The sequence below is a fragment of the Macrotis lagotis genome, chromosome 5 (genome assembly GCF_037893015.1).
Source record: "Macrotis lagotis isolate mMagLag1 chromosome 5, bilby.v1.9.chrom.fasta, whole genome shotgun sequence".
NCBI lineage: Eukaryota > Metazoa > Chordata > Mammalia > Peramelemorphia > Peramelidae > Macrotis > Macrotis lagotis.
In genome coordinates this window covers 185,526,079-185,540,201 of record NC_133662.1, presented here as the reverse complement: position 1 = coordinate 185,540,201, position 14,123 = coordinate 185,526,079, and the positions used below count along the sequence as shown (strand labels likewise).

The window sequence follows — 14,123 nt, the reverse complement described above, 5'->3', positions numbered from 1 at the left end:
GTAGTGCTTAGAGTTTTGGCCCAGAAATTCTTCCAAGTGTAGCTAAATTCTATTATTTGCTTGGATTGTAGATTCTAAAAACATTTATAATCTTGTTTCTCTGGGAAAATAGGTCCCATATTCCCACTTGGAATGCCAATATACCCTTGCCTCCCAAGAACAAGAAGGAATAGATCCTACTTGCCCAATTTATTCCTCTTCCCAGCTTCCCTTTTTTCAGGAGAAGGAAGGTATTTCACCTGAATGAATATCTGAATATTCATATTTGGGGAATTGTGGTAGTAAATAAATGCTATATTTTATAATAAATTCTACCAGAATGCTGCCTCTTGTTCCCACCCAAATCGAATTACAGTTATCTTAGTAATAACAAATATTTGAAAAACGCCTTTACACTTTGCTTTTGACTTCTTTGTCAGTTCAGGAGTGTTTATTGAGTAGCAACTGTGGGCAGTATCAGCAGAAAGGTGCCTATTAGATTAAAGTCAGGTGGACACGGGTTCAGATGTGGCCTTAGATTTTTGCTAGCTATCTGTGTGACCCTTGGCAAGTCTTAAATTTCATATGCTCCAGTTTTCTCATTTGTAAAATAGGGATAAAATGGCACCTACCATACTAAAAAGATCAAATGAAATTATATTTGTAAAGTTATTAGTACATATTATTGGCATATAGGAGTTTAATAAGTGAGTGTTTCTTGCCTCCTTCCCTCCCTCCTTCTCTTCCTGTTTCCCTCTTTTCCTCCTTCCCCTCCCTCCTTTTCTCCCTCCTTTCCTCCTTCTTCCCTCCCTCCCTTTCTTATTTCCTTTTTTCTTCTTCTTTCTTTCCTTCCTTCCCTTCTTTCTTTCCTTTTTCTTCCTTTTCCTTCCTTACTTTCCTCCATCCTTTTCTTTCTTCTTCTTTTCCTTCCTTCCTCCCTCCCTTCCTTCCTTCCCTTCCTCCTTCTTTCCTTTTCCCTTCCTTCCCTTCTTTCTTTCCTTTTTCCTTCCATTCTTCCTTGCAATGTAGAAAGAATCTGGATTTAAGGTCCAAGGATTGAGGTTGGCACCCCCAGCTTTGATATTTTTTACTTGCATAATCTTGGATAAATTGCTTAATCTCTCTAGGGCTCAGTTTCTTCATTTGTTAAATGAGAGGGGTTGGAGTAGTTGTCCAGTGACTTAATCTGTTATCCTGGAATGCTATTTTCCTCCTATGGGAGAATAATAATAATAATAATAATAATAATAATAATAATAATAATAATAATAAAATAGTGTAATTTCCTGCTCTCAGAAAATAATTGGGGTCCCATGATGTGTATATATATATATATATATATATGTACATATATATATATATATATATATATATATATATATATATATATATATATGAATGAGAATGACAGCTTATGTTTGGGATGGAAAGCAAATTGCAATTTTATTTTTATTCTATTGTGCTCATTTTGGAGGAAGGGAAAACCTAAAAACATCCCTGTGGATTGAAGAATTTTTTAAAAGATTCTTTCTTAGATTGTCTTATGGAACCACTCATCTACTGGAAAAGGCACCCTCCCCTTTTATATCCCAGCAAGCAGAGTCACCTCTATCAGTATGAATCCCAGCTGTTACATGGCTTTTGATTAAGTTTAAATGGAATATCCATCTGTATGAAATTGGATGAAATATTCATTTCTGGATGCTTTTATCTGGAAAGGGATTGAAACACATGCTTAGGGATACGATGTAAGTTTATTTTTCCTTTTAAACAGATTTTAATCACATAAGTTAAATATGGTTGATTAGCAAAAGATGACTTCATATTATTCTCATTTGTCAGGGAATTGCTGTGACTAAATTAGCTTTATAAATTACAGATATCCTAACAATGGATAGTAAACCACAGGCTTCTCTCAAATATTTTAAAAACCATTTCCCTATGATAAAAGCATTTATAATGAAAGGAACTACAAATCCTACATGCTTGTCTCGCTTAAAATGAAGCCCAAATGAAGGATCATGAGCTAAGAAATCTATTAGATGTGTTGTCTCCTGTAAATCTGACAACTGTGGGTCAGGTTGAACTAAGGTTGAGGAGAGAATCTTAACTTTTACTTGATTACATTGGAGTCAAGAGGAGGAACTAAGAGGAAGCAATACATTCTCCACCATTTACATGCCCTCCTGCATCCAAAGCTGAGGTAAAGATAGGCAGAGAGCAGAACAGGTGCCTGAGAGAGCCCCAATTTATCTTAGATGAATGCTGAGAGAAAGAACCTTATCTTCTCCCACCATCCTAGTTTTATAATATAGGACCATTAGGGTAACCAGATAAATTGTGTTTTTAACCCCACTGGGCTACACAACAACAGAAAGTAAAAGAGATATAAAAACTTGACTGTCTTCATATTTCAGATTCTAATTTATTGCATATATGTTAGGTGATCAAGAAATACCCTAACCCTGAATCATTAGATATAATATTACAGATTTACATCTGAGAAGGATATTAATCAATTGACTATCTAGTCCAATTCCCTTATTCATAGATGTGGAAACTGAAGATAAGGAAAATTATATGACTTCACTGATCACACTTTTTTTTTTTGGCAAGGCAATGGCATTAAGTGACTTGCCCAAGCAAGTTAATTATTAAGTGTCTCAGGCTGGATTCGAACTCAGGTCCTCTTAATTTCAGGACCTGTGCTCTTGCCATTGTGTCATGTAGCTGCCCCCTGATCACACAGTTAATGAATATCAGAGGCAGGATTTGAACACAGTTTTTTCCAACTTCAATTACAGATCTCTAACCACTATACCATTCAAATATAGCTTCTTCATTTTTCAGATGGGGAAAGAAAATAAGGCCCAGAGAAGGTAGCACAGCTAAGTAAGTTGCAGAGTCAAGGTTGAAACCCAGGTCTTTAGCCTTTAGCTTCAGTATTCTTTCTATTCCTATACTATCCTACTTATCTCAGTGATTGAGATATTGGGGAAAATAAAGTTGTTTCATTAAGAAAGAGATATACATGGCGACCCCTACCTATAAGTTCCTGAGGATGCTCAGGCTGGTGGAACACATAAGGTCAGGAATTCTGAGATGCTGTAGAAAGGGAGGGCGGGCAGGAAGAAGGAAGGAAAAAAGGGAGGGAGGATGATAGGGAAAGAAGGTGGGAGAATGGAAGAAGGAAGGAGAGAAGGGAGGGAGATAAAGAAAACATGGTATGAATATTTGCCTTTTTTATATATGGTTTCATATGTCTGCAGAATTCTTGTATAGTCTTCATTCATTCAATAAACTTTTTTTAAAGGCATTCAGAGTTACGTGACTTTCTCAGGATCACACAGATAGTAAGTGTCTGAGTCAGTATTTGAACTCGAATCCTCCTCACTACCCTAATGGTCCTATATTATAAAACTAGAGTGGTGGGAGAAGATAAGGTTCTTCCTCTTAGCATTCATCTAGGATAAATTGGGGCTCTCTCAGGCACTTGTTCTGCTCTCTGCCTATCTTTACCTCAGTTTTGGATGCAGGAGGGCAGGTTCACTATACCATCTAACTGCCCCACCATTTGATAAAGTTTATTGGTTGGGGAGGAGGGAGGGAGTAAACCATCATAAAGTATAGCATAAAGTTTTCTTCCCTTGAGTATCTTTTATTCTAAGAGAATCAGAGCTAAACGTGCAAAGCAGCACAAATAGTAAGTGTTGAATGAGTGGCATACACAGAAAGAATTCATGGGGGAAGGTTGCAGAAAGATCCCTCTGGGCTAGAGTGGTCAGGAAAAGGCTTTAGGGGAAAATGTGCAAATTATTTTGGGGGATGATGAATCTGAGAATCAATGAAACAGACCATGGTTGACTACCTCCATTGTCCAGTGAAGAAATTAATTATATGGTGTTTTAATAAGATTTCTTAGAACAGGTTAAAACTTGCTGCTTTGGAAACTATTTCAAGACTGAAGATACTTCAGTGCATTGACCAAATGACATTGTCTTAAATAAATCTTAAATCCCACATGACTTCTTCTACACTTTTAAAGGTCTTGTTTCATAAAGTGATTTAAAAGAAAAAAGTAATTCCATTGACAGCTGGGTGGTGCAGAGGATAGAGCTCTAGGCCTGGTTTTAAAACCAGCTTCAGATACTAGCTTAGTGACACTATTTAACCCTATTTGTCTCAGTTTCCTCATCTGCCAAAAGAACCAGAGAAGGGAATGATAAACCACTCCAGACTATTTGCCAAGAAAACTCCACTAGTGAAAGGATTCAATAACAACAATTTCATTAAGAGCCCTTCTTTTTAGTCATGAGTCAACAAATATTTATTATGAGTTTATATTAATTACTAGGAGTAAAAAGAAAGGCAAAAAAAAAAAAACCAATCCCTGTCCTGGAGGAGCTCACCATCTATGTAGCATTAGATATCAAGTCAGAGCCTTTCAGAATGCATCAGGGATTAGCTTGTTATTTTAATGACTTTGTAAAACCCATTTTATGTCTTTGGAACTCAGTTTTCTTAACTGTAAAATGCCTTGAATTATTTGATCTATATTATATCTATCTAATATATCTTCTAGTCCTGCCTCTTTTGATCTGTTTTAGACTTGTCTGTTTGTACATTCTGAAGATAATATTTTGAGTAAAAAAAAAGAAAAGAAAATATATCTTAATTTCTAAAGATGTACAATTTTTTTTAATTTTTAGTGCCCTCTCAAAGTTGAGGATAGAGCCAGCCATCTCATACTACGAGGTGAGTTTCTTATTTTTAAGTCTCATAGTTAACTAAAATAGCAGGTTAGAGGATCAACAACCCTGAAAACAAATCTCAGCCTTTCAACTAAAGCAAAAATTATGTTTTCTGAGCTATTCAGCTCACACCATCTTTCATCTCCTCTAATGTTTACATGCAAATTTTCATTTCTAGTGTTTCTTTTCAAGGGAATGCTGAATACAGAATCAAGTCTGTTTAAATGATTCAGTGATTACAAACATTTAACTCCTAGGGTTTCACTGGCTTAGATGGGAAGACTCTGACAGCTATTTAGCTTTGCGAAATGAATCAGCACTTTTGGCTTTGTTTTTAGTGGTTGCCTTCCAATTTATAACCACATTCCAATCCATTCCTTTCCAATACAATCTAGCAAGTAATTAGCACGTCCCTTCTATGTGTAAGATATGATGCTAGGTGCTGGGATGCAAAATGGAAAATAGACCTCCTTACTTTCTATTGGAGGGATTCCAGTTGACATTCTCAGTGCCAGTGAAAAACAAAGGAATTACAGTTTTCTTTAAGTAATTTTATCCTGATATTGCTGATTATGATCTTTATAAGGCTTTCCATTATGATCTGTACTTGTATCCAGAACCTGTGACCTGGAGATAACATCATCATCGTCATAGTTAATATTTATATAGGTCTTATTATATAGGACACTGTGCTAGCACTTTCAAATTATAATTTCATTTGATCACAACAACCCTGGGAAATGTAATCTATTATCTTCATTTTACAGATGAAGAAAGTGAGGCAAACACAGGTGAAGTAACAAATCTTGAAAGAGTTAATACCAATCAGTTAACTGATAAGCATTTTTTAACACCAGTGGACCAGGACTGAGAGAGATGATGAAGGCAGAAAGACAAAAGAGAAAGTCCATTTCAACAAGTAATTTATATGTGCAAAAAAATATGCAAAATAAGTGCAAGGCAGTTTTGAGAGAGCTAGGGATGGGGAGAAGAAAACCAGGAAAAGCCTCATGGAGGAAGTGGTTTTTGAGTTAAGCTTTGAAGATAACTTGATTCTAGGAGACATAAGTAAGGAAGAAGTATGTTGCAGGGAAGGGAGGTAATTGGCAGATAGGGGAAGATTAGCTAGAAAGAAGAGATAGTTCAGACAGGGAACCCCAGTAGAGAGTGTTGCAATGGTCCAGGAGAGAGGTGATGTGGGCTTGACCGTGTGTGTGTGTGTGTGTGTGTGTGTGTGTGTGTGTGTGTGTGTGTGTTGTGGGGGGTGTTGTATGACTAGAGAGAAGGGGTGAATACAGAATTGTGTGGGGGTCATAACATTTTATAGATGAGGAAACAGGCCCAGGAATTTTAAGGGATTTGATGTAAGTGATATAGTGTGGAATCAGCAAAGATGAAATTTGAAGATCAAAGAGGGGTGTGTATGTATGCGTATGTGTGTGCACATTTAGCATACTATGTGAAGATCTGAACACCCAGATTTATGACTGGTTGAAAGAATTAGGGATGTTTAACCAGGAGAATATTTAGGGAACACTCGATAGTTATTTTCAAATATTTGAGAATCTTAATATGCTGAAAAGGGAAGACCTGAAGTTGAAACCAGCCCCAGACACTTACTAGCAATGTGACCTTGGGCAAGTCATTTAATCTCTGTTTGCCTCAGTTTAATTATCTGCAAAACAAGTATAAAAGCACCTGCCTCCCAGAGGTGTGGTGAGGATCCATTCAAATAATATTTGAATAATGTTTCCCACTGTGTCTAGCACACAGTGGGTACTATATATAAGTTCTAGTTGTAACTGCTGCTGTTAGACATAGAATCAAGTATAATTGTTCTGTTCCCTGTCCTTGGCCTGTTATTCTCCTTCTCCATGAATCTTTCTGGCATGTGCTCCTTCACTGCCACTTGTCAAAAAGCCCTTTCTTCTTTTAAGGGTCAGCTGAAGTGCCATCTGCTCCATGAAAGTTCCCTAATATTCCTAGCTAAGTATTTTTATTTCCTATCCTTAGTATTTTCTTCAAGTATCAGATCTCTCTTTCACCTCACTCTCATTTGGTATCATTATTATACTTGTAACAAAAGTTTGAGGTTGACCACATTCACATGATTGGCTCTCTGCTTGATGTTAGTACATTTTCCTTATTCACTTTCAATTTGCCAAATTCTAAGGAAAAAGGCCATGTTGGATATTTCCATACTAATTGATGAAACAGCAAGATTTCTCTTTGATCTAACAAGTAAACCAACCATTCAACTTCAGTTTGTTCAGTCCTCTTAAAGATACAGTAATAGCATTTATGCTGTGAGTCTCTTGAAGCTTCTGTCTTGTCTATTTTGTTCTTCCTTAGGACACTGTAAATTTCTGGGTCTCAGAAATTGTGCCTGCCCCCCAAAAAAGAGTTTTATGCCAATAGAAGAAAACCAGCAATTGATTTGAGGTGAAAGTCTGTTGGTAGCATAACCATTTATCCTGCCATTGCTATTTGTGTATGTGAGTCATGGACACACAGTATTCTGCGACAGTATAATGAAGAATTTCAGAGTCAAATGGGTCTGACTACAAAGAATGTAAATAGTATAACTCAAAATACTTGACATTAATTGATGTATTTAATTTCAGGCTGCAGATATTAAGAATGCCCTTGCAAGTGTGTATGGAGTAATACCAAAAATTCAGTGCCTTCCACCAGAACAGGTAGAATATGATTTCTTTTCCTACTTTTTCCTTCTCTACACCATGTTGACTCTTTCCTTAAGCTTCATAACACTCCTTCAGAGACTAAAGAATGTTAAACTATATTTTCTTTCGCTTAGTTGTCCCTGCAAAATTTTCATAACAGAGGTCTAATAGTGGTGGGGTGTTGTAAGTATTTTTTTCCCCTCTACCATGCTAGTGGAAAGTTTCATTAGTCTCTTCTCCCATTCTCCATTTAAGGTTATAGAATGCTTTAAAGAAGGATTGGGATGGGAAAACCACTGTTACTTAGAAGTCAAACTCAGTCATGGGAAGGCACCTATAGTTTTAAAGCTGCTTAACTTTTAATTTTAATCTTTGATTCTTAGATTAGAGGTTTGAAAAAGACAATTGATAGGTAGCAAGTAAGTTGTGTGGCTTTCAGTTTTGATATGTTTCTGAGACATGTGCCCTTTTCATCTGTGGTTTTAAGTTTTGGCTTCTCATAGGAACTGAATTAATAAAGGATGCTATGTACAATAATACAAGGTAGTTATAATAAACCATAATAAATTTGTTTTTAAATGATTTAAAGATTGATTTTATTGATATCTTTTAGTTTTATATTGCCTTAATTTCCCCTTGAATTGCTCTAATTTAAATATCTAGTAGATTATTTCCATTCTATTTCAACTTAAGTAAAATTTTAAAGTGCAAAAATATTTTACAAAAACCTCTTACATTCTGCATTAAAAGAATAAATAATGATTTGAGAAAACAAACTCCTCCTTTTTAATTGCAATGATTACTTAAAACCCATGTAGCAACGGTTGCCATACAATTCTATAGTTTTGTACTTCTCGAAGTAATTTCATATAGGTTATTACTTTTAAGCTTCCTGGAAGGAAGGACAAATATAATTGTCCTGATTTTATTGATGTAGAAACAGATTTGCAGAAATTTAGTCCATGGTCCAAGGTCTCACTGATAAGACAGAGTGAAAATAGAGTTAGAATCTTTTCCAATTCCTGGTCCAGCATTATTTTTCCTATTTATATGTGTGAATGCATGTATGTGTATGCATATATATGAAATATGTGTGTATGTGTAGATACGTATATGCATATATATCTATACATCACAGTAAATGGATATACAGTATATATATATATATTTTATATATATGGATATAATATTATATATACCTATACTGACATAAACACACAGACACACACATACATATATATGTATATATATACATATATATATTTGAATATACTGATAGATGTACTATATAGAATATAGCACTATGACTGGTCCTTTTTATACTTGGGATATGAACCACAAAGGCATTTGAGTCATGTACCCAGAAAGGCTTCCTTAATTGATAGATCCGGATAGAGAAAGACTCCAGTACAAGGCTGTTCCTGCTGAGGGAGTAAAAAAGGACAGGGTAGAGAAGAAGTCCTCCCAGATCTTTACAAGGGAGCTTATGAGATTCTTTTTCCTCTAAACTGGGAACTAAGTTCTGTTGTTTCTCTTCACAAGGACATTCTGTAAATTTGACATGTCTAAATTCAGCAAACTCAGGTTCCCTTTCCTAGGTGTGATTCTGTGCATTACCTTAGATATAATTTTAGAGATTAAAATGACTTTGCTTCTTAGCCAAAGGCTTTCACTAGGACAAAAGGAGAATTCTTGTAAGTCTAAAACATTATTTATGATCACATAAAAAGAAGCTCCTTAGTAGATATCATTTGCTAAGCATCTTCTAATGTATGAAATAAGTCAAACAACAAGTGCTTTTGAATTTTATTTTAAAAGCTTTTATTTTAGAAGGGAGTGGTTTGATGGTGGGTTTAATACCTTTTCCTCCCCATAATTATTCCTTGACATCAAACTGGAATCTTGATTTTCCAAGGAGTTTAAATAATAAATATTTCATGAAGGGCTTATTTGGCCAGATTCCTGCATATCATATGTCCAAGAAACAAAAATGCACTTGTGCAGTGTGTGTGTGTGCGTGCACACGTGCACATGAGCCTAACAATGTTTTTATTCATATAGATCTTTACTTTATAAAAAAATTTTATTTATTTAAGGTAATGGGGTTAAGTGACTTGCCCAAGCTAGACAATTATTAAGTGTCTGAGGCTTGATTTGAACTCATGTCCTCCTGACTCCAGGGCTGTGCTCTATCCACTATGCCACTGAGTTGCCCCAGATTTTTACTTTTTTGAGATAAGATTTTAATGAACCAGAAAAATAAAAATTTCTCCCTCTACAATTCAAAATATGACATTGTTGTTTCAACTTTAGTATTCAAAAAAGGCCACCAATTCAGAGAGCAATCTTTTCACCTAGATAACCATCATCAGTTGCTGTGGTCTACCTCCATCGCTAAACCGTGGGCTGGTGGCCAGACTTGTGTTGGTGAGCCTCTCTCTCCACTTACCCAGGGTAGTCTTTGAAGAGCAGGCACTGGATTGATAGATTTCCTTCCAGAATGATTTAGGACCTGCCCATGTTCTTTGTAGGTGTAGTCTTGGAGGCATTGTCTTGGAGGCATCAGAATGAGACTTTAGTGTATGATCTCTACACATTTTACAACCAACTAATAAAGAAAGAAGAGGGTCCTTAGTGAGATGTAGGTTCTACTTCTGATGCTGCCATAAAATTATTGAATAATTTGGGGATGCCAGTCAGTAAACATTTATTATGTTTATTAGGTGCCATTCCCTGTACTAAGTGCTAGAGAGACAAGAAGAGGCAAAGGACAGCTCATGCTTTCAAGGTGTCCACAGCCTAATATGAAAACAATAAGCAAATAAATATGGATAAATAAACCATATACAGGATAAATAGGAAATAATTAAAAGGGGGGAAGGCATTAGAAATAAGAAGCATTGGGAAAGGCTTCCAGCAGACGCTGGGATTTTTATTTAGAAGGTAGCCAGGTTAGGCAGAGATGAGAAGAGGTATGGATACAAAGAAAAAAATGCCTAGAGACGAAGAGATGGAGTATTTTGTTCTTGGGACAGTGAGGAAGCTATTGAGTAAAAATATTGAGTAAAGTGTAAGAAGACTAGAAAGGGTGGGGTAAGTTATGAAGGGCATTGAATGCCAAATAGGATTTTGTAATTGAATCTGGATGCCTTATTTATTTAAGGCTTAGTTTTAGGAAGATCTTTAGGAGAGTGAATTGGAGAGTGGAGAGACTTGAGCCAGGCAGAACCACCAGCAGGCTATTGCAATAATCCAAGCATGAGGTGATGAAGACCTGTGCTGGAGGTTTTGCAAAGATTAAATAAACATACCTTGGCATGGAAAATGGGCGACTAAGAGCAAAATAGATGACTCCTAGATAGTGAACCTGAGGGATAGGTGAATGATATTACCCTCTACTACATTTGGAAAGGTTAATTGGAAGGAAGCTGTAGGGGGAGGAAATGAGTTCTATTTTGAACTTACTGAGTTAGAAGATGTCTACTGAACTTTGAAATGTCAGAAAGGTAGATGGAAATGCAGAATTAAAAGTCATCAGAAGTTAGAGCAGGATAGGGAGATTTGAGGTTTTTCAGCCTATAGATAGTGATTAAATCCAAGGGTGCTGATGAGAGCACCAAATGAAGTTGTATAGAGAAAGGAGAAAAGATGGCCCAGGACCTTAGGCTCTAACCTCTGGGTGAGGATCCAGCAAAGAAGACTAAGCAGGAGTAATCTTAGAGGAGGACTTGGGGAGAGTGGAGTCCCAAAATTTAGAAAGAAGAGAGTGTCAAGGAGGAGAGAGTGATTCACTTTGTATATTATTATATACACAGAAGTCAAGAAGAATAAAAGATTTGAGAAGGTCATTGGATTTGATAAATAAAAGGTTATCACTTAACCACTTGGCTTCTATTTCCTCATCTTGAAAAATCAAGTGACTGAACTACCTAATCTTTAAGGTCTCTTTCAGTTTTAATATTAATGGATCATAGATTTAGAACTGAAAGGCATAGCATACAACCATGAATCCAAATTAGAAAGGGTGGGAACCAAAAACAAGGACATGTTTTTTGAAAAAAAATTTATGTGTGTGTGTGTGTGTGTGTTTTTAAATTTCTAGGAAGAAGACATACAAACGCTTGGTCAAATTGAATTCTGTTTCACCAAAGAACTACAATTGAGAAATTGTACTGAACCAGAGATGTATTCTCCCTTCCTGCAGGATACTTTAACTGATGAGATGTCCATGACTCATGGTCTTTCTGTCTGTGAAGATGGCCCAGTTTTCTATCCCCCTCCAGAAAAGTCATACCATTGATGTTTGGATGACTGAAATATACTGTGTCAGATGATCTGGTTTGGAAAAGGAAAAAAAGCTTCATAAAATGGTTCAACCAAATACTTGCTTACTTTTTAAAATTTAATTTTAGAATACATTACCAACATTTTTATAAAAGAAATAGAGAAGAACAGGTACATAATAGATCTTGAAAAGCTAAAGTTTTTATGTTTTTGTTTTTAAATAAAGTATATAAAGTTTGGACTTATTTTCTAAACAAGAAAAATGGTTAAAGAAGCAAAAAAGAGTTTATATGAATCTTAGTAAATTGTTTTAATATTTGCTATGTAATGACTTTGTACAATTTATAGGGATTATGTGCTCCTCCCATGATGGATGGTGCCTTTGGGAGTCTGGAGCCTCTTCCTTCCTGTGCATGACAGAAGGATCACAATGTAGGAGCCTAAGCTCATTTCTCAGAAACAAGTACCAAGTTCCATTGTTCCATGTGACTTACACCAAAGGATAAATACTTGAGAGCCTGTTAATTTTACTTATTTCTCTTGTCATAGCAATTTGTATAACATATTAGTATTTTCTCCCCAGTTCTTGCTGGAAAAGAAAATACTGAGGTGTAGCAGCTACTTCATCTTCCTTCTCCACTCAGAAGTAATATGAATGCCAAAAAACCAAACCAACAAGCCATTTTTTTGGCCAGAAGAGAATAGAACACATCATATTATTTTAGTTTCTGATTTTTTTAAGGTTGTGTTACTGGAAAAGTAAATAATTTATACTGGTTATTAATTAAGGTGATATTTTCTCTCTCTTAAGGTAATTAGGGCACCATGGAGGACTTGGGCACATTGACAAGTAGAGTAAAATATTGTGACAAAAATATAATTCCAAAATGTAGTGCTTCTATTATTTTGGATCCTGTATCCAGCAGGAATTGTTATACATCATCTTTATTTGGTTTCACAATAACATAATGTTCTTGTTAATGATCCAAAACACTCCAGGCTACAAATAGATAACTGCAGTGTGAGAACCTGTACCCACTCTGTGATGATTTCATTTTTTTAAATGGGGATTTCTAATGATCTGTGAAGTCGACTGCTTTCCATGCTTTATTAAAACTATCTTTTTACACTGGTGTGTCCTTCCTTATTTCTCTGCCCTCATTAACCCTTTTATATTTAGAGAGATATTATGACATGAACCATCTATTTGAATTAATCATGCAAAGGGCTAAATTAGATTGTTGTTAACAGATTTTGTTTTGTATTTTTAATAAAGCTTATTAAGTTTCTGAATTTTAAAGGGCAGCTCTTGTAATCTTGAGTTGTTTTTTCAATGTTTTATTTATGTTGCCTGTGTGTTGGTAGGTATTATTGTTTCTGTAGCCTTTAAAACTTAGCAGTGTGTACTTCATCAGAGCATATCCTATTTGTACTGGTTTTCCTATAGAATGAATCACAATAAATTCAAGTTTAGACTTTGTTCTAGCTCATTTTAACAAACACAAGAGCAGGGGATATAAAGTCAAAAGGTGAAAGGAAAAAAGTTCCTTACCTTCACGGTTTCATTATTTTGGTTGAAGGTTTATACTACCTAGTATCTTATTCCCTTATTTGTTTAAATTCATTGAACAGGTGTGATTTGTTTGAGCTAATTATCTTTCTATTTCTTAGCTCTCTAGAGAGAGGTTTATCTAGTTTGGTTATCTCTAACTAGAGCATACTTACAAATTCTGGGATCCTTCCAAGAAATCTGTTAGGGGACACTGAACCAGAGAGAGAATTTTTATGTAGAACATCCTAGAGCAGGGGAATCTTTGTTCTTTGCTACATGATAAAAAAAAAAAGAGGGTTATTCTGGGTGTAAGATTTCTCTGCAACTGCTTCACACTCATTTTCAAGTAAGGGAAGGAATATTATTTGCAATTAATGTCATTTTGGCAGTTTTTTGGAAACAGGTTTAAGATGATAACACCCAGCTGTTACATTCAGTAAAGGATCAATAAATATTTGTTAAATGATCATTGAATCTTAGAAGAGACCTTCCTTAGAAGCCATCTAGGTCATTTATCAAATGAGGAAATTGAGGTTGAGAAAATTAAATGTATTACCCAAGGTCATATAGTATTCAAGCTGAGATTTGATCTCAAGTTCTAAAATTCAAATAAAGTACTTTTTTTTGCTCTGCTTTATGGTATATGTAGTGAATGACCAAAAGAAAGCTCTTCTATTATTTTAGATCTTCAGAATTTCTCATTTCAATGGCATATAGCAAAATGACCACCAGGTTAAACATCAGTATTCTAAATTCTAGGCATAGCTGCTTAAGCCTGGGAAAGTCATTCTCCCTGAACCTTAATTTTCTGATTTGCTAATTGAAGGTATTGAGCTGAATTATAGGATCATAGATTTAAGGACTGGAAGGACT

General features: G+C 35.4%; 1 protein-coding gene across 2 annotated transcripts in view; it reads left to right on the top strand.

Moving 5' to 3' along the window:
- RNASET2 (ribonuclease T2) overlaps positions 1 to 12,827 on the top strand; it is a 47,408-nt gene extending 34,581 nt beyond the window's left edge. Inside the window, exons 8-11 of one of the 2 annotated variants that reach the window (XM_074188019.1) lie at positions 4,689 to 4,734; positions 7,355 to 7,429; positions 9,773 to 9,841; positions 11,517 to 12,827. In XM_074188019.1, the coding sequence (XP_074044120.1) occupies positions 4,689 to 4,734; positions 7,355 to 7,429; positions 9,773 to 9,841; positions 11,517 to 11,714 (388 nt within the window). In that variant the 3' untranslated portion in view covers positions 11,715 to 12,827. The remainder of the gene's footprint in view (positions 1 to 4,688; positions 4,735 to 7,354; positions 7,430 to 9,772; positions 9,842 to 11,516) is intronic. The other variant, XM_074188020.1, reaches the window with a different exon arrangement.
- Positions 12,828 to 14,123: the final 1,296 nt, after the last annotated feature.